Raw genomic sequence first — 18,759 nt, forward strand, 5'->3', positions numbered from 1 at the left:
CCGTATACATTGATGGCCACCCCCCGTGGGCACATCTCAAGTGCACGTTTTAGCAAAACATATTAATACAGTTTCTATGCAGCATTATTGTTCATTAGTTCATAAACATTTCATGTTAATATTAATTATAAAAGCTACGCTCTCTCAGGGGCATCCATTTTAAAGGAAAAAACAGGTCCCTTTGTCCATTCCTTTATCACTAACAATCAGCAACAATAAACATTCCAGTATGTTCCTTCAACTGATGCCTTCTTGGATTTTGAGACTGATTGTAACATCATTCACCACACCTGATTGCAAGTTGCATGGTATCACATGCAGTTTTACTGTGAGGTAAATCCGCACCACTACTGCGGAATTATGAGTAAAATCACATGGAATGGGGAATTACGGTGAGGGACTGATAGTTATTATATGGTGTGGTTGTGCGACCTTATTGTGTAATAAAAGCACAATTCCATTTAAGGTCCAATCAAATGCATTTGTAAAATCTTAGCTCGGTTCTGGGTAGCTCTGGCTCAGAGCAGTAAGGGTTTAGCAAAGAAACAAATGTAAAGCATTAAGAAGTATCAACACAGTTGAATAAGAAGAATACACATTAATATTCTGAAACTAATTTATGAACATTTTTATTTTATTTATAAATAGACACCTCAACAACAAAAATACCCTGGAGGGGTCTAGAAATATGAATGTTTAAAGAAACAATAAATCACAGCTTTTTACGTAAAGCAATAAATCATTGTAATCTGCAGCGACTCACGGTTTAAGGTTAGACTTGTTGGAGTGTGACTTTAGAATTAATCATTAAAATGAAAAGCTTGCAGTATAATGTGTAGTGGAACTGCATAGAAATGTTTTAATGTAGAAATAATGAACGCGCTGAAATGTGCCCACGCGGAGTGGCCACCAATGTATACGATGATTAATGAAACTGATTAATGATGAATTAACAATGTACTAATGTACGACTTTATTTTGGCATTAGGAATCATGTATTAAGGTTTTGCTAAATTAATCACTAGGCCTTAATTAGCAAGGGTCTGGGCCTAGCTGCCTGGTCTCATATTAACTGTGTTTTTCTAACATGCAATGTGCTGCTTTCCTGAAGGACACGAAGCTGTACTTTTCCAGAAGCTGGAGATATGTGTGTAGCCGTAGTAAATTCTTTCTCATGGGACCCGACTTGCTCAAGGAGACATTCTTGCCAAAAGCAACAGTGTAATTCGCGACAGGTGCAAGGTCGCCTGGACTAGGGGAAGACAATGGAACTACTGACTGGAGCAACAAGTGTAACTTTTCTTACCTGACATTCCACCAGATGAAGACGTCAATCAGAGGAGCCAATAGACTACATGAGAACGGTGTTAGGTGAAAATTCTAGTAAGGTGTGTGAAGGATCATTGGACAGAGATAATGATGCACCAAATATTGCCCAATGGGAAATTAGAGACTTGTTCGACAGGTTTGATATAACGGCGTGACACAAGGAGAAATCAGCCATTATCAAGCATTCTTCCTCGCCATTACCTTGCCATTCTTTACCATCCCTTGCTACTCTGAGAGACTTTGTCTTTAGCTATCTGATACTTTATACCATCCTCATCCTATTCCTTGCTTAATGCTTACTTCTCCTCCTTATGAAGGAAGAACCTTGTTCTTTATCTATGCCCTACTGAACCTTGCCTGTTCTACCCTGGCCGATGGCGAATCGACTGGTGTACTGAGGACGAAGACTGACGCTGTATGCTGACCCATTTGGATGGGTAACTATCTGATGATATGTTATAATTGTCTGTTTGCCTTTTCTTTCTAGGTACCAACTGCTCTTTTGATAGAGACCATAGTTAGATGTTTTCCAAATTCATGTCGCCAAATTGTTTTGCATGAAGCCCAACCTGCTGATGCTAATTTGAGGTTAGTTAAGAAGTTCACTAATACCGGATGCAAATAGACAAATGACTGAATTCTTGCTTTGTTGAATAACGTGCTAATGATACTCTGCTAAAGTTGATTCATGTTAACATCATGCTTTGTTTTGATGTTCATGAGCTATGCTCTGATAAAGCTTTACTCGAGTTGCCATATTGTAGTGGTTTTGATGTGCTTACTGATATTGAGACTAGTAAATATGGTATTAGATTGTAACTAATAGGGAATAAATATCCTAATCCTTACTAGATTTGTGTGGTTATTCTTGACCGCAAGGTCGAGGTGTGTTCGATTCTTATTACATGATATTGATTAGCTCGATTGATTAGTTATTGTGAATATTGATGAGGTTATCGTCTTACCGATTGGAATGCTGAACGGATATCTCGTTCTGGAAAGTCTGCACACGTGGTCAAAAGGTTCATTGGCCTAAAACGTGTCTTCTTGTAAGCTTAATTATCAAGGTTCAGACGCGTTATCAGACTCGACAAGTAAATGACTATAATAGCACTCTTGTGCCACTCACAGGGACCAATAAGGGCCAGTTGACTCATACTTTTCTTTGTCACACTCGGTGTGGCACAATAAGTGATGGGTCTTAGATTCCATAAACTGAGGGGAAAAAGGTCTCCTTACCCAGTCCTGTTATCACTAGCAATCAGCAACAATAAGTGCTTCCGAACGTTCCTTTGGCGGATGCCTTCTTGTATTTTGAGACTCACTTTGACATCAATCACCAGGTCTGTTTGGAAGTTGAACGGTGTCTTATGCAATTTTACTGTTACTGTAAGTAAATCTGCATCATTACACAGGGGTTTAACATATATACTATCGCCTCAGGGAGAATGTGATGGTCTCCAGTAATTCACAAACAATAAACCTTTAAAAGTGCTGTATCTTGGCTGGTCTCATGATCGGCCTTGGAAAACTGTATTACTCTTTAAAGGAAACTATTCAAACCTTTTTCTAAAGCATTTTTCTCACACACTTGTATACTTTAAAAGGTTTTGAAGTTATAAACATTAAAATATTGCACTGCTCAAGCAAGGGAGACACAGCTATAGGTTGGGCAGCTCTGTGCAGCCTCCTGGCCATAAGGCGCATGCTGTACTGATGCCGCGTGGTTACAGGCTGACAGTAGCCAACCAGAGAGCATGATGCAAATGGCAGCTCCCTTCTGTACCAGCTGCTCTCTTACCGGCTTGTTGTTATAGTGATTAACCCCGGCCCTGCGTCTCAGTATCCCCTAGAAAGGGGAGAACGCTGCTATTCCTCTGGAGAAAGGGGAATCTGAAAAAAACATCATAACGACAAAGAAAATACTTCTTTCCCTGGTTACGAACAGAATAACGGAGAACGCAGGCACAGCCTTACGAAGGTTTTACTGGCCATGCCAGTGCTTAACACGGTTGCTGAGTCAGAGACAGGCTTCGCCAAATCCCTCTCTTATGATCTTCTTATAGAAACCATGGAGGAAATAGAGCATACATGTCCCCGGCCTCGGCTGGTAAGTAGAGACCAAAGGTGATTGTTTGTTTCAGGGTTGTGACACTGATCGTAGGACATCAGCTATGCTGCGCCTCTCACGGTTCATCTTTGTAAACAATGTACGTTTATTTGCTGAATCCGCATCAGCTGCACACGCTGTCTGCAGCGGAGAAGCTATGACGATGTGTGGCAATGTGTTTTGGCTTGGGAAGACAAGGTCGGGTTTCTATTTTTATTGGTGGCGCTGGGTGGCGGCGGTAATTCTGTGCACGAGGGTAACAGCATTGTTCTATCTGAAATAATTCCCATAACCTTCGTCCCTCTTCCTCTCACAGTCTTTAGCTATGTGTTAATCTCTTTACTCAGGACTGTTCCGAGGAAAACATGGACTCGGAGTAAGTGGGGTGTGGGCGGAATGCTTAGTGAATGGTGAAGCATGCTTACAGCTGCTGCCTGTGTCCATGCACTGTTGTAATATTTTCACTGAATTCAGGGATGGAATTTCACAATGAACAATCTGCTGCTAGATTGCTCCTCACTGTTGGTGTGTGGAACATACTGAACGAAAGATCATTTTCTTAATTGATTCCATGAGATACAGTTGTATAGTAAGCAAATGCGTTGCATGCCAAAGCGATATCATTCTAACTCATATGGAAAACTCCATGGTTTCAATCTGGCAGCCTAGAGGAAAAGATGTTTACTTTCTGTGGTTTCGAATTCTTGCCCAAGAAAATGCGGGACCTTACAGAGGCAATATTTGAATACCAAAATGTGTCAGTGGAAAAGAGATATGGGATCCTTTACTCAACCCTCTTATTTTTAATCTTGTGGCAGGCACCGGTTAAAAAACATTTTTAAGAAACATTTGTAGCTCACCCAAATGCAATTTTAATACAGGTCTGACATTTTAATAAAGGAAGATCAGAAATGTCTTGTAAGTGACATAAACACACCCAAACTAGGGAACCCTAAACTTGTAGATTGTACAACAAGTTAACAGCAGTATTCTTGAATGCTTCCCAGTTCAAGATATGGACCCTATTAATGAAGCATACCACAAAAAGCAGGTGAGTATTTATCCTCCATTATGAGTACGCAAATGTATGGTAAGACCCTAAGTGTTTCGCTGGTTCTTCCAGGATTACTGTACTTCTTAAAAGTTGATCCAAATCATACAACTATACTTTAACGCCTCTCGCTCACTCTTTAGTGTGATAGTTACCTATGCTGTACCTGTCCTCTAACTTGATAAAATAGTGTGATGTTCCTTCTGTCGCTCCCACCTGTCCTTAACTTATTATTTGTTTGGGGGAAGGTTGTGCTGCTAGTTTCCATGTTATATATTATTTGTGTTGTAAAGCTAGGTATTCAGCTTTCCACTACAAATAACAAAAAAGATTCACATTTCTAATGCTTGCTTTAATGTAGAACATGAGTGAGAGAGTGAACCCTTCCAAAATATGGGAGCAGTTTACTTTTCTTTTTGTTTTACTTTTGAAACAATTAAAATCTTTAAAATGGAGTACATGACTTTGTACATTTTTTAAACATAGCTCACAAGTAGTGCCAATACACTACCATCTAAGTCTGGCATAGTAGCCAAAAACACTTTGGGCCTGATTTAGAACTTGGCAGACAGGTTACTCTTTCACAACGGTGAGGAAAATCTCATCTCCTGAAATCCAAATCCCATTATAGCCTATGGGATTTAGATTTCGGCGGATGGGATGTCCGTCACTGTTGTGACAGAGTAGCCTGTCCTCCAAGTTCTAAATCAGGCCCTTTATATGCTGGGGTTTTGAGTCCATCATGAAACTGTTAAAAATAAAACTACAAGCCTCCCAATGCAACATGCTATTGATGTTTGTATCCTATGTCATAATTTCAAAACACTGAGTTGTGAAAAGCAAAATAAAATGTAGTTCCTTTTTTTAAATTGTAGACAATCCCAGGTTAACCCAGTGGATAAGGTTAACCTAGTGGGTAAGAAAGCACAGGTAGCCATTCAGATGCAAATGCCAGCATCTCACTGCTAATAGGTTGACATTTGCCCCTCGTCCTGGTCTTCCTCTTTCCAGTATTTACACCATGACCTTTAGCCTCCCAACAGAAACTCTCAAGTTAAAAAGTTAGCATTCTAGTTTCCCATCCCTCCAACATGGCTGACATCCCCTTCCCTATCACTGTGCATAAAGAGGAAGTTGACCCACATCACATCCTGTTTTTAAGTTTCTGGAACATGGAAGTTCGTGTCACGTACCGGAAAAAACAGTCAAGGTTTTAACAGGCGGAAGTCTGGTGGGAGTGGATTCTCTATGCCAGTTTTTTTTTTATGAGGTCTAGTGTAAGCAGACCCTTTGATTTCACATATATTGATGTACATTTGGGTGGGATCGGATGGATACCGGCACTCCGCTGCCGCTGTGGGCTTGTATGCATACCTGTTGGAGGTCCTGTTGTGGCGGACTTCGCAGGAACAGGTTGCCTGCAAGGGAGTCTCTTATGCCTAGTGATCAAGTTCTGGCACCCTCCCACTGCATGTTGGGTGGTTCTATTCACAGTGTCTCTCTGGTCATTTCCCTACTTTACCATGCCAGGGATGTGCGATTCGCCACTCTGATGCTCAGCAGGAGCGAGCACATTCAGGCAGTCTGTAGCCATTGCATTCATTTACTGCTTCTAGAAGGAGTGGGCTGACGCTTAAATTGGCTTAAATGGCTGTGTCGACGTTGGCTCCTCTCTTTTGGTACCTTGGAGATGTGGCCTGGTAGGGTTGCTTGGTGATTATGATGCTTTCTTCTGCCGTCAATTTCTCTCCCTTGCAACTATAAAGGTGGGTAGTTCTCCCTGCTTCTTGTGTCAGGCTGGTATGCTAGACTTCATAGAGTTGGCTGACACTGCATCTAATCCTCCTCTCAATGTGAGGGGAGCCTGGCCCTCCAGGGAAGGTCCCGTCTTTGGATACAATACAAAAGATGACACAGGCTGTGGTAGCAGCTGCTTTTCAGAAAAGGGAACTGGGTCCTTCCCCTAAAAAGCTTGGTCTTGAGCCCTGCAAATTCTGAGGCAGAGGAGGAGGAACTCAAGGGGTGATATGTGCAGGGTCAGGAATTGAAAGAAGTCCTGCAGCATATCAGGCACAACTTGGAGTTCAGGAGGAGGACAGTGAGGATTTTTTCTCCCAGTGCTAGACCTGGCAGCTTTTGGCATGTCTCCGCTGTCTTTTTGCCTTTTGACCTCCTGGTTGTATGGTGTATTGGACTCTATTTTTGCTGGGTTATTGTCTCTGCTAATCCGTGGTAAAGGGCAAGTGCTCCCCATATAAATTGTACTGAGGATTGGTTTATTCATGATTGGCATATTTTATTTACTAATAAGTCCCTCGTGAAGTGTACTAGAGGTGCTCAGGGCCTGTTAATCAAATGCTACTAGTAGGCCTGCAGCACTGGTTGTGCCACCCACATTAGTATCCCTGTAAACATTGCTCAGACCTGCCACTGCAGTGTCTGTGTGTGCAACTTTAAACTGCCAATTCGACTTCGCAAGTGTACCCACTTGCCAGGCCTAAACCTTCCCTTTTACTACATGTGAGGCACCCCTTACGTAAGTCCTAGGTAGCCCCATGGGCATGGTGCAGTGTATTTAAAAGGTAGGACATGTACTGGTGTATTTTATATGTCCTAACAATGAAATACTGCCAAATCCGGGTTTCACTTTTGCAAGGCCTAGCTCCCTCAAAGCTTAACATGGGGGCTGCCTTTAAATAACTTTAAAGCACAGATTCCCTTTGAGGGCAGATAGAAATATGGAGTTTGGGGTCTCTGAACTCACAATTTAAAAATACATCTTTTAGTGAAGTTGGTTTTTAGATTGTGAGTTTGAAAATGCCACTTTTAGAAATAGACATTTTCTTGCTTAAACCATTCTGCGACTCTGCCTGTTTGTGGATTCCGTTTGGGTCAGTTTGACAGGTGGGCTGTTCACACCTCTCCTCTAGACAGTGACACAAAGGGAACTGGGGTGTAGCCCCCATATCCTGATAAGCCATCTGAGCTAGAGTGGAGGGAGTAGTGGTCACTTACACCTGAAAGGACTGTGACTGCCCTCACACAGTGTCATCTCCAACCCTCTGGAGTGTGTCTGGGGCCTGGCCTGGACAAGGTAGGAACTTGCAAACACTTGAAAATTTGCTTTGAAGTTTGCCAACTTCAAAGGTAGAACAGGGTATAAAAAGAAGACCCAAAACCCCAGACCTTTAGAATCTTTCTGGAATCAAGAGGAACCTCTGCCCAGGAGAAGAGCTAACGAGCTGGAGGAGGAGTACTGTCCCTTCTCTGTGTTGTTTTGTTGGAGTGGCCTGCAGTTGCTGCTTCTGCCCGAAAAGCGTGCAAAGGGTGAACTTTGCTCTCTGTCCTGCTTGAGAAAGTTCTCCAAGTGCTTGGAGTAGAGCTTGCCTCCTGTTGGAAGCCTCAGGGACACCAAAGACTTCAGTTTCCTCGACCTGCAGCACTGGGAACTGTGTGTTTTGTGCTGTTCAAGAGGAGAAACCACTGCACCGCTGCCAATGAAGCCACTGGCCTCCACTGTGACCTGCTGATGCCGCACGGAGCTGCACTGCCCCCCTTCGCTCCGCGACCCTGGTCTCACTGACGCCATCATCAGATGACTTCAACAAGCCACTTCTCACACCGCAGCCTGGGCTTCCCCGACGCTGCGGCTTCTGCTGACACCAGCACCGCTGCTTGCACCGTGGCCTGTGGGCGCCACTCTTGAGGAGCATTAATCACCCTCCCGTCCCTCACCGCAGCCCCGGTCCACCGACGCCAGCACCATTGACTCCAGTGTCGTCACCAGGCATCCCTGCCTGCACTGTGGCCTGTGGACACCGCTCATGTGGATCAAGAAGCACCATCCAATCCCGCACAGCTGGCTTGGGCCTACCGACGACCGCACTTCAGCAACCACGACGACGCTGCCTGCATTGTGACCTGTTGACACCACACGTCGCTGTGCCCCGCTTCACACCCCAGCCCTGGTCTCACCAACAACGCTAGATGCTGTCACAGAGCCGCTGCCTGCACTGTGACCTGTGGGCCCGCTCGCCACATCATTCTGCTTCGCACAACAACCCTGACTCCATCCACATCAGCACGCCTGACTTCATCAGCCCAGAGTTCGATCCGCAACGCGTGTGACCTCAGGGGCTCGATGACTCCTGCACCGACTCTGGAACCGACACCGCAACGCCAGCGACGCCGTTCTCCAGCACTCACCGCGAGGATCACGATGCCCTGCAAATCCAAGGTACTATTTGCTGGTCTTCCTGACACCGTAGCTGGCCCGCAACGCCATGGCTGGCCTGAACTGTTGGTTTTGTTGATCACGACGCCGTGATAGCCCCAGGTGGAACTATCGACTTCAAGGAATTGTATTTTTAAGATAACTCTTACAAAAGTCATATCTTTAGCACTGTATGTTGGATTTGTATCATTTTGGTCTTGCTTTACACAGATAAATATTGGCTATTTTTTCTAAAACTGGTGTGGTCTCCTTTTGTAGTATTTTCCCTGTATTACTGTGCATCATATGAAAGTGCTTTACACATTGCTTCTGAGATAAGCCTGACTGGTTGTCCCAAGCTACCAAGGGGGTGAGCAGGGGTTATCTGAGCGGGTATCTCCTTTATCCTGACTGGAATAAGGGTCCCTACTTGGACATGGTGCAAACTGACGGCCAACTAGAGACCCCATTTCTAACACCCAGAATCAGGGGAAGGGGCCTGATTCACTGCCACTCCATTCTTCTGTTGAATGGGTGATGGAAAATGAATGGAAGGAGATGGACAAGCATACTGTTTCTAGATTCCTGGCAAAGAGGTATTCTTTGCAGAGCTATTTCTGGCATCCACCAAGGTGAATTCTTTGGTGGCAGGTCTGGTGTCCCAGGGGGCTGTAGTTTCTGAGGACACTGCCTCCACAGATCCCAGTGGATAGGCGGGTTGATGTGGTGGTTAAACGTTCCTTTGCTGCTTCTAACTTTGCTATGAGGACGGTGACTTATTCCTCCTTTGCCATTCAGTCTTTCACGAAGGTTTTCAGACTCTGGCATAATGAATGGATCAGGGGAAGATATTACTCCTATGTTAGCTCTTATGGAACAGCACCTGTTGTAGGATTCCCTGGGGGAGGCGGCATCGAGAGCTGGTTCTTCCATTGTGTCCAGCCGACAGTTGTGGTTACGTCTTAGAAAGCAGATGCTGAACAGAAAGCTTTATTGATGAAAATTCCCTTTTTGGGGGTTAAGCTCTTTGGCCCCCCTTTGGAGGAAATGATGAAAAGGTTAGCAGAGAACCGCAAGCTGATGGCCCCAGAAAAAGAGGGTAAACAGAATGTTTTTACCCATAAAAGGGCATTTGGGGCATCCCGACAGGATAAAGTCCAACAGCCCTTTTGTGGTAGGGGCCATGCCCCCTGCAGTGACAAATCCTGGTTTATGGCTGGTCCAGCAGCCTCTCAGCCATCCTCCAAGCCCTGACTATATGACTGGTATTTACGCCCCGGTGGGAGGATGGCTGGCTTGGTTCTCCAAGATTTGTGAGGAGACAGTGTTGGATCAGTGGGTCCTTCGAGTTGTGAGGAAGGTTTCCGGAATGGGCCCTTATCTTCCCGTCCAGATGTTGTTCGGCCTACTCCTTGTCCAAGAGATGGAGTGAAAAGGCAAGCTTTGCAAGACAAAGTTCAAATGCTTCTAGAAAAAGTAGCTGTGATACTTGTGCAGGCTTCACATCAGGGAAATTGCATATATTCTATTATTTTTCTGGTGGAAAAGCATTCAGTCGAGCTCAGGCCTGTGATCGATCTCAGATGGTTGAATCAGTTCATCCCCCATGTGAAATTAAAGATGATGGCACTGCAGAACATTCTACCCTTTGTTACCCAGGGGTATTTTCTGGAATCTTTGGACTTACAGGATGTGTACCTGCATGTCCTTGTCCATCCACAGTCACAACGGTGTCTCCGGTTTTATATGCAGGGACAACATTATCAGTTCAAGGTATTATCTTTTGGTTTGAGTTCTTCCCCAAGGGTTTTAACTAAAGTACTTGCCCCCCTCATTGGTATCATGCAAATGAGGGGTATTAAAATGTTTCCATATCTTGATGATTTGATGATTTCTGCCCCTTCTTTCTCCAGGGCATAGCTTTAGGTCCAGGAGGTCTGCATTGTGTTGTAAATTCACAGATTCTTTATCAGTCAATTGAGTCTCACTTTAACACAGGACCTAACTTTCATCAGGACACATTTCCAGACATTGGTGGGAAGTTTGTTTCTACCTGTGGACAGGAAACAGACTTTGGTGGCAGAAGTCCGGGGTTTACTGGTGGAGCACTCTTCATCTGTGAAACAGTGGTTGAGGTTACAGGACCTTATGTCAGCTTCTCTTTTGGTCTTTCCACGGGCACATCTGCATTTGTACCCCATGATCAATCATTTACTGTCCCACTGGGTGCTGAGCTCTCTGGATTATGCACAGTGGGTTCCTGTGACACCAGCTGCGAGGGAGGCTCTGAGTTGGTGGTTAGATTACATGAATCTGTCAAGGGACCAACTGTTCCAGTTAGTGCCATCCAGAGTTGTGACTATAGATGCTAGCAAGCAGGGTTAGGGTGCGATCCTTTTTGACCTGTCTGCGCAAGGGAGATGGTTGAAAGTTCAGGTGGCTTGTTCCTCCAATTACAGGGAGTTGAAAGCAGTTAAGTTAGATCTCCTGTCTTTTTCCCCTTAGTTGATGGGTCAACAGGTGCAGGTCTGGATGGACAACAAGGTGGTCATGTGGTATGTGAATCACCAGGGCAGTTGCAGGGGTCCATCCATCAATTGCCTGAATCTGGATATTTGCTGCTGGGCAGAGAGGGAACTTAAATCCCTTACTGCCATCTACTTACCGCGGAAGGAGAACAGGGTGGTAGACAAGCTCAGTAAGATATTCTCATTCCATGAGCTCATTGTTTTTGATGATGGGGATGTTTTGACTACTGCAGAAGAGGTTTGGGACTCCGAGGATAGACCTGTTCGCCTTGAAAGACAATGCAAACTGCCACGTTTTTGCACAATTATTTCTTGCCAGGAGGAATGGAAAATGGATGTGATATCGTTCCTGTGGCCGGAGGGGTTGCTTTATGTGTTTCCCCCGATCCCTATGATTCCCAGGGTGTTGCAGAAAATCAGGCAGGACGAGGCTCTGGTAATTTTGGTGGTTTCAGGTTGGCAACAGTGTTCTTGGTTTCCCCTGTTATTGGTGTTGGCGATTCGGTCACAATGGGAGAATCCATGTCACCCGCACCCCCGAGAGGTCCTGGTCTCCTAGACACGATCCTTCACACTCTGCATTTTCAGGCCTGGTTTTTTAGAGGTTAGGTCTTATGGCTAGGCACTGTTTTTCAGTGGTGGCCGTCTTGGTTCAAAAGTCTCACTGGCCTTCTGCCTTGTGGGCTTATGCCAAGCATTGAGTGCAGTTTGTTACATAGTGTGTTGGACGTGGTCTTGACCCGGACAATATTCATCCTGTGAAGGTTCTAGATTTCTCATCTGATGGATTTGATTTAGGTCTGTCCTCTTTGACCCTGAGAGCACAGTGGGCGGCTCTTCTAGCCTTGGCTACTTTTTTTCGGTTTGATCCTTTGGGGCAGCTAGTAGGGCAGCTCTTAAGATCCTGTTCTTTGAAGACACCTATACCTATAGCAACAGCATTTTCATGGGACTTTCCTTTGGTGTTAAAAGCCCTGCAAGGGGAGCCTTTTGAGTCTCTAGACTTGGTGGCCCTTATCTTCTTGACCCCCAAAGTTGTCTTTTTGGTGGTGATTTCTTCAGCTAGGAGGATTGGTGAACTGGTTGCCTTTTTAAGGTCTGAACCATTTTTGCGAATTTTGACGGATAAGGTGATTTTGAGGGCTCACCCTAATTTTATCCCTAAGGTCTCTTCCTATTTCCACAGGTCAGCAGATATGGTCCTTCTTGTTTTTTCCCCCAATCCTACGTCTGATGAAAAGGGTTTGTTACACCTCTTGGATGTTAAAAGAGCATTGTTTATTTACTTGGCTAGGACGGAGTGTTTCAGGAAGGTGGACAGTCTGTTTGTGACCTTTGATCCAGTGAGGAATGGCTTGAAGCTCTCAAATTCCACACTTAGTCGGTGGATCAAGCAGGCAGTTCATTTGGCTTATGAGTCTCAGGGGCAGGTACTGGAGTGTAGGGTTCAGGGGAGATCCAGTAGGGCCTTGTCCACTTCCTTGCTGTGTTTAATGGGGTCTCTATAGAGGAGATCTGCAATGCAGCCACCTGGGCCAATCCTCATACTTTTATAGAACACTATAGGTTGGAAGTCGAGGGTGGCTATTGCCACATCTATACTAACCTCTAGTATGATTTGATTTTTTGGTATAATTTCTTTTTCTCTGCTATCTTTATATTAAAGCATTCTGTTTCTGATTTATATTAAAGCATCCTGTTTCTGATTCTGACAAGTTGGCATTTGTTCTTTTTTGTCTATGCAGTCGATTCTGGCTTGGGTATCTGTTCATAATGTAAATACTGGGGCGAGGAAGACGGATGATGAGGTAATACCCTGGTTACTTACTGGTAATCTTAATTACTCCTGGTCCTGATCTTCCTTTCCCCAGTATGGTTTCCTATCCCTTCCTGCCCTGTGAACATTGTGTTTTGTGGCTTTGGGATTCAGGGTGAAATCTGGGTCCATTTCTTCTTTATGCACGGTGAGAGGGAAGGGGAAGTTGGCCATGTTGGCGGGATGATAAACTAGTGTGCTAACCTTTTGACTTGGGAGTTTCTGTCGGGAGGCTAAAGTTAATGATGTAAATACTTGGGCGAGGAAGACCAGGACTCAGAGTAATGAAGATTACCATTAACACTGCCTGGGAAACAAAAGATGTTATTTACCAGAAAAATGCAAGAATTAAAGGCTAAGCATGTCCAAAGACACGAGAAAGGAAAAATAATGACATATCACCCTCTCTTTGAAAGCACATCCTCAGCCTGTAAGCTGGTGCAATTTAGGTGGTCAGCTTACAACTCCGCTATGAAGTGTCTTGAATTAAACAAGTGCAGCACATGATACTGGTGCTGCCCCACGAGGGGCGCCAGTGGTGCCAATGTTGTCAGAATGCAGTGGCTGTCTACTCACATTCAGTAAGGTGAATCATTATTCACTGAAGCTAACCCTATTTTGCTTTTTACCTTCCATGTTGCCCTTTTGATAAGAGAGCCCTCTGATTACAGTAAAGATTGAGGGACTTTTTGTAAAATAAGTTTTAATTAATTTTATAAACAGCGTAACAGCCAAACCACTACAATGTATAAAGGGGTGTTTGGACAAAGTAACGTTTTAAAAACTATCAAGTTACAGAAATATTGAGTTTTAAGAATCATGACACAAATATCGTGAGCAAAAATATCAATGGTGTAAGGTGAGAAATTTAGTTTTTTACGTTTCTTTTTGGGTTTAAATAATATTTTAATTGTCTATGTTTTATATTGTTTGTATAATTGTTGTTAATGTTTTTAAATATAGTTTGTAATTTTAATTTATTTATATTATTAATTTAATTGTAAAATAGTAATTTATAGTGTCATAATGGTTTGTGAGATGTGTAGGGGTACAAGGTGGGAAGTTAATTAAGCATAGTAATTTACATATTTCTTTAATAATATTAATTATTTATTTGATGATTAAATATGTAAATTGGTCAAATAATGTTTTTTAACTTATATTTAGGTGATTGTTGTTGGGTTTGTAAGGGTATAAGAAGGGAAGTTAGTTAACTAAAAAATAAAAACAGTATTCATTCTTTATAAATTAATCAAATATCCACATTTTGTAAATAGGTGTAGGTTTGCAGGGGGACAGGTTGGGATGTTAATTAAATAATAATTGATTATTTGTAAATATGAATTGTTTGTTTTGTAAATTGTGTAATTATTATAATTTTTAAATGTAGATATACGTTTAGTGTGCTACTACAGTGTTGAAATTTATTGAAAAAATATTAAATAACATTTTTTCTTGTAAGAATTATTATTATAATTCATAATTATTTTAATTGTTTACATGTATATATTTAATTTAATGTTAATAGTTTTATATCTTATGAGTAAGGTATTTCTTTGAAGTGAAGTACTTTCCCTACTGCTGCACAGACAGGAGTTGGAATAGTAAATTGTCCCTCTCCTGAGTCCAATGCCTTGCCTACTGTTGCACTGAGTGGAGTGGTAATAGTAAATCTTACCCCTCCACAGTCAGCACTTTCCTTATCTTTACACCGACTGGAGTGGGAATAGTAAATACCCCTCCAGAGTCCAATGCTTTCCCTACTGTTGCACCGACTGGATTGGGAATAGTAAATTTTACCCCTCCTGAGTACAACGCTTTCCCTACTGCTGCACCGACTGGAGTGTGAATAGTAAATTTTACCCCTCCTGAGTCCAACACTCCCTGCTGTTGCATAGACTGGAGTGGGATCAGTACATTTTACCCCCCCCCCCATGAATCCAACACTTCCCCACTGTTGCACTGACTGGAGTGGGAATGGTAAATTGTAACCTTCCAGAGTCTAACACTTTTTTACTGTTGCACCGACTGGAGTGAGAATAGTAAATATGACCCCTCCTGAGTCCAATGCTTTCCCTACTGTTGCACCGACTGGAGTGGACATAATACATTTTACTCACCCTGAGTTCAACCCTTTTCCTACTGTTTACATACTGGAGTGACAATATAAAAATTTACCTCTTGTGATTCCAATGCTTTCCCTACTGTTGCACAGATTGGAGTGGGAATAGTAAATTTGGCCCCTCCTAAGTCCAACGCTTTCCCTATTGGTGCACTGACTGGAGTGGGAATAGTAAATGTTACCCCTCCTCAGTTCAACGCTTTCCCTACTGTTGCACAGCCTGGAGTGGGAATATTAAATGTTAGCCCTCTTGAGTCCAACACTTTCCCTACTGCTGCACTGACTGGAGTGGGACTAGGAAATGTAACCCCTCTTTAGTCCAATGCTTTTCCTACTGTTCCACAGACTGGAGAGGGAATACTACATTTTACCCCTCCTATGTCCAATGCTTTCCCTACTGTTGCACAGACGTGAGTGAGCATATCAAATTTTACCCCTCCTGAGTCCAATGCTTTCCATACTTTTGCACTGACTGGAGTGGAAATAGTAAATTATACCCCTCCTTGGTCCAATGCTTTCCCTACTATTACATAGAGTGGGTTGGGAATATCATATTATTCCTAGAAATGTATAGTTTTGTTTATATTGTTTAAATTATATTGTTATTATGTTTCTGTGTATTTTAAATTATTTTTAATTAGTAACGCTTGTAATATATGATATATTTTTAGTAAAATGTATTTCTGATATTATAACTTTTTATGTGAATATACATATATATATAAATTGGTGTTTTTTACATTTTGCCCAGTTTATTTGTTCCAGTTTTTAATTTATTGTGTGTGTGTGTGTGTGTGTGTATATATATATATATATATATATATATATATATATATATATATATATATATGTCATACACCTACTCCTCCGAAATGTAAAGGGCATGCTCGGACAGCAATATTGTGGTCACATATATTATTTAATAAAAGATGCCTCCTCACAACGTGTTTCAGCCGTAGCCTTGATGACGTGTGGGACGGCTGTTTACTTTACATATTAAATACCCTCCAATGCATAAACATAAATGCAATGTCCTTTGCATTTCGGAAGGAGTCGGTGTATGATATAAGTGGATAGCTAGATCCATGCTCGGACTGCCGCCATTTGTGTGCTTCGGGTCTCCGGCGTTTAGATTTGGAATATATATATATATATATATATATATATATATATATATTAATATGTATACACATACATACATACATATATATCTACAAGTTATATTATTACATTAAAAAAAATATTAAAATATACTTTAAAACTATTGTTTTAATAATAGTTTTACATTATATATGTGTAAATAAACACACATATACATTGTGTGTGTGTTTGTTTCAATTAATATATATATATATATATATATATATATATATATTTTTTGTATAATGTTTACATATATGAATTTTAAAAAAAAATCTCTTTATTAGTGTAAAAGAACATTATATTGTATACATTGGAGCAGTAAACACAGCTCTCATTATTATCCACAATATTCAATTCCAAATTAAGGGGAACATATGAAAAGAAAGGAGGAAGGAGGAGACAGAAAGAGAAAGTGGGGCTATGCGACTAAGTGTGTGGGTTAACCTGACGGGAGTCCTGAGCATGAATGGCCATTATTTAATTTACATTATATTACTGTTATATGTTAATATTTTTAATGATGGCTATTTTTAACTATATATATTTTTTACATGATATTTTTGTCTATATCATTTCTATATTAGTGTAAAACAATACTTTTTTTTCAGATATTTTTGTATTTTCAATTATAAGTATAGGAAAACAATCTTTTTGTGCTTAATATTTTTGATACAATATTTCTGTATCATGATATTTAGGGTTTTGATACTTTGTCAGTGAACCGTGTAAAGGTTAATTTGCCCAGTAAGAAAGACGTTTTATCATAATTTCAAGGTCAATCAAATATCCTAACCAGGCCCACTGAAATTATGAAAATTGTAGATGCAGCATTTTTCGCAAAATGATGGATTTGCCACATAATTAATTGTTTGCTGCATACTTTGCATAATTTAATTAAAAGATTGTTTGTAGCTTGAATGGATCAAAAATTATTGAAAACACAGTGACGTGTTGCTGCGCAATGGAAGGCCTGTGGCAAAGGTTGACTCTTTCTGTTATTTATTGCTGTACTTGAGTGTCAAATTGTAACTAATGGGTAAAACCTTTGCCCAGGTAGTGTTAACATGAATAAAAATTACAAAAGAAGTTATAATACTTATGCAAAATTTGCTGCATTATGCTGCATAATTTGCCTTTTCTTGCTTGATAATTTAGTCAACCAGGCCATACAATTTGTTCCTCCCTTGTCACATAATTCCAGTGGCCCTACCTACAACAGAAAATACTGTGTGTTTAAACACAAGCACACAGACAGAAAGACAGACCCACAGACACATATACACACAAATATATATTCAACATCAGAATGGTGATAGGAGAGGGGAAAAGAAAGGCTACCTCAAAATGCTTATACCTTAGACCATGGGTTATCACAGACACTTTCTTGAGGGAGAAAAGTAAAGGCTGATGTTTGGCCCAGGGCCGCACTGATGGGCCTACAGGTGGAGGTGGAGGTGGGGGTGAAGCTACTAGAGTAAAAAAATCTCTACCTTTTCAAAGTATTATTAGACAGTGCTGTATTTCAAAAGCAGATGTAACTAGAAAGCTACAAGGAGGAGCTTTTCAAAAAACTGAATGACCTTTAAGAGATATGCACACTTTAAAACACATTCTATTGACATTTTGATAATAAATTTTTAGTATTAGACAATAGCAATCCTAAGAGGCATTGCAAGGTAATCCTCATTAACCGGATAATCAGCATAGGCACAATGCAGCACAGGTTCAACTGATTCTGCAAACATGTAAGTTAAAGACAGATATACTAGGAACATATTTTACACTTAATGTCTCCTATTAGTGTCCTGTAATCTGGTGCTATGTTTGAAAACAGCACACCTCAAGAGCTCATCTAGAGTAAGTCTATAAGCTTATTTCTGAGTTTACTCTTCCACACTCCCAATGAAGAAAACAAACTTTCACTAACATATGTTGACCCAAACATACACAATACTTTCTGGGCCATTTTAAAAAGAAGACGACATTTATCAGAAGGCATAATTTCCCAGAATTCTTCTGGTGCTGTCCCCAGAAAGGATGCTTTGAGAGCTGAATTAGGCTGCAAATCAATCAGCTCTATATCATCCAGGGTTTTTCAAACAGTTTGAACAGAAGGGTGAGGGATCTGAATTGAAAAAATTGCCTTTTCATGTCCCCAGAAAATTCCTCAATACATGCACCAAGGTTTAGCACTGAAAGATTTCTTGTGCATTTAGAAACCTTTGAGGCACAGCTAACAGTTGTGAAAAGCTGGTGAAGTCAGCATCATGCAGTTATACTTTGAATAATACAAGCTTACTTTCAAATTAGTAAATGCCATTCATCATAGAGAAAACAAGCTGTTGTTTGCAATGCAGCAGCAAATTGAGAGCATTGAAGTGTGTGAATAGATGTCGAAGAAAATGAAGCATTACAAGACATTTCACATCCTTTAGTTCTGAGAATGA

The 18,759-nt window shown here is 41.5% G+C and overlaps 1 protein-coding gene across 3 annotated transcripts in view; it reads left to right on the plus strand.

Moving 5' to 3' along the window:
* The first annotated feature begins 3,058 nt into the window (after positions 1 to 3,058).
* PCYT1B (phosphate cytidylyltransferase 1B, choline) overlaps positions 3,059 to 18,759 on the plus strand; it is a 1,028,131-nt gene continuing 1,012,430 nt past the window's right edge. The window contains exon 1 of one of the 3 annotated variants that reach the window (XM_069204810.1): positions 3,059 to 3,439. In XM_069204810.1, the coding sequence (XP_069060911.1) occupies positions 3,323 to 3,439 (117 nt within the window). In that variant the 5' untranslated portion in view covers positions 3,059 to 3,322. The remainder of the gene's footprint in view (positions 3,440 to 18,759) is intronic. The other 2 variants (XM_069204811.1, XM_069204812.1) reach the window with 2 other exon arrangements.

Source organism: Pleurodeles waltl, chromosome 8 (genome assembly GCF_031143425.1).
Source record: "Pleurodeles waltl isolate 20211129_DDA chromosome 8, aPleWal1.hap1.20221129, whole genome shotgun sequence".
NCBI lineage: Eukaryota > Metazoa > Chordata > Amphibia > Caudata > Salamandridae > Pleurodeles > Pleurodeles waltl.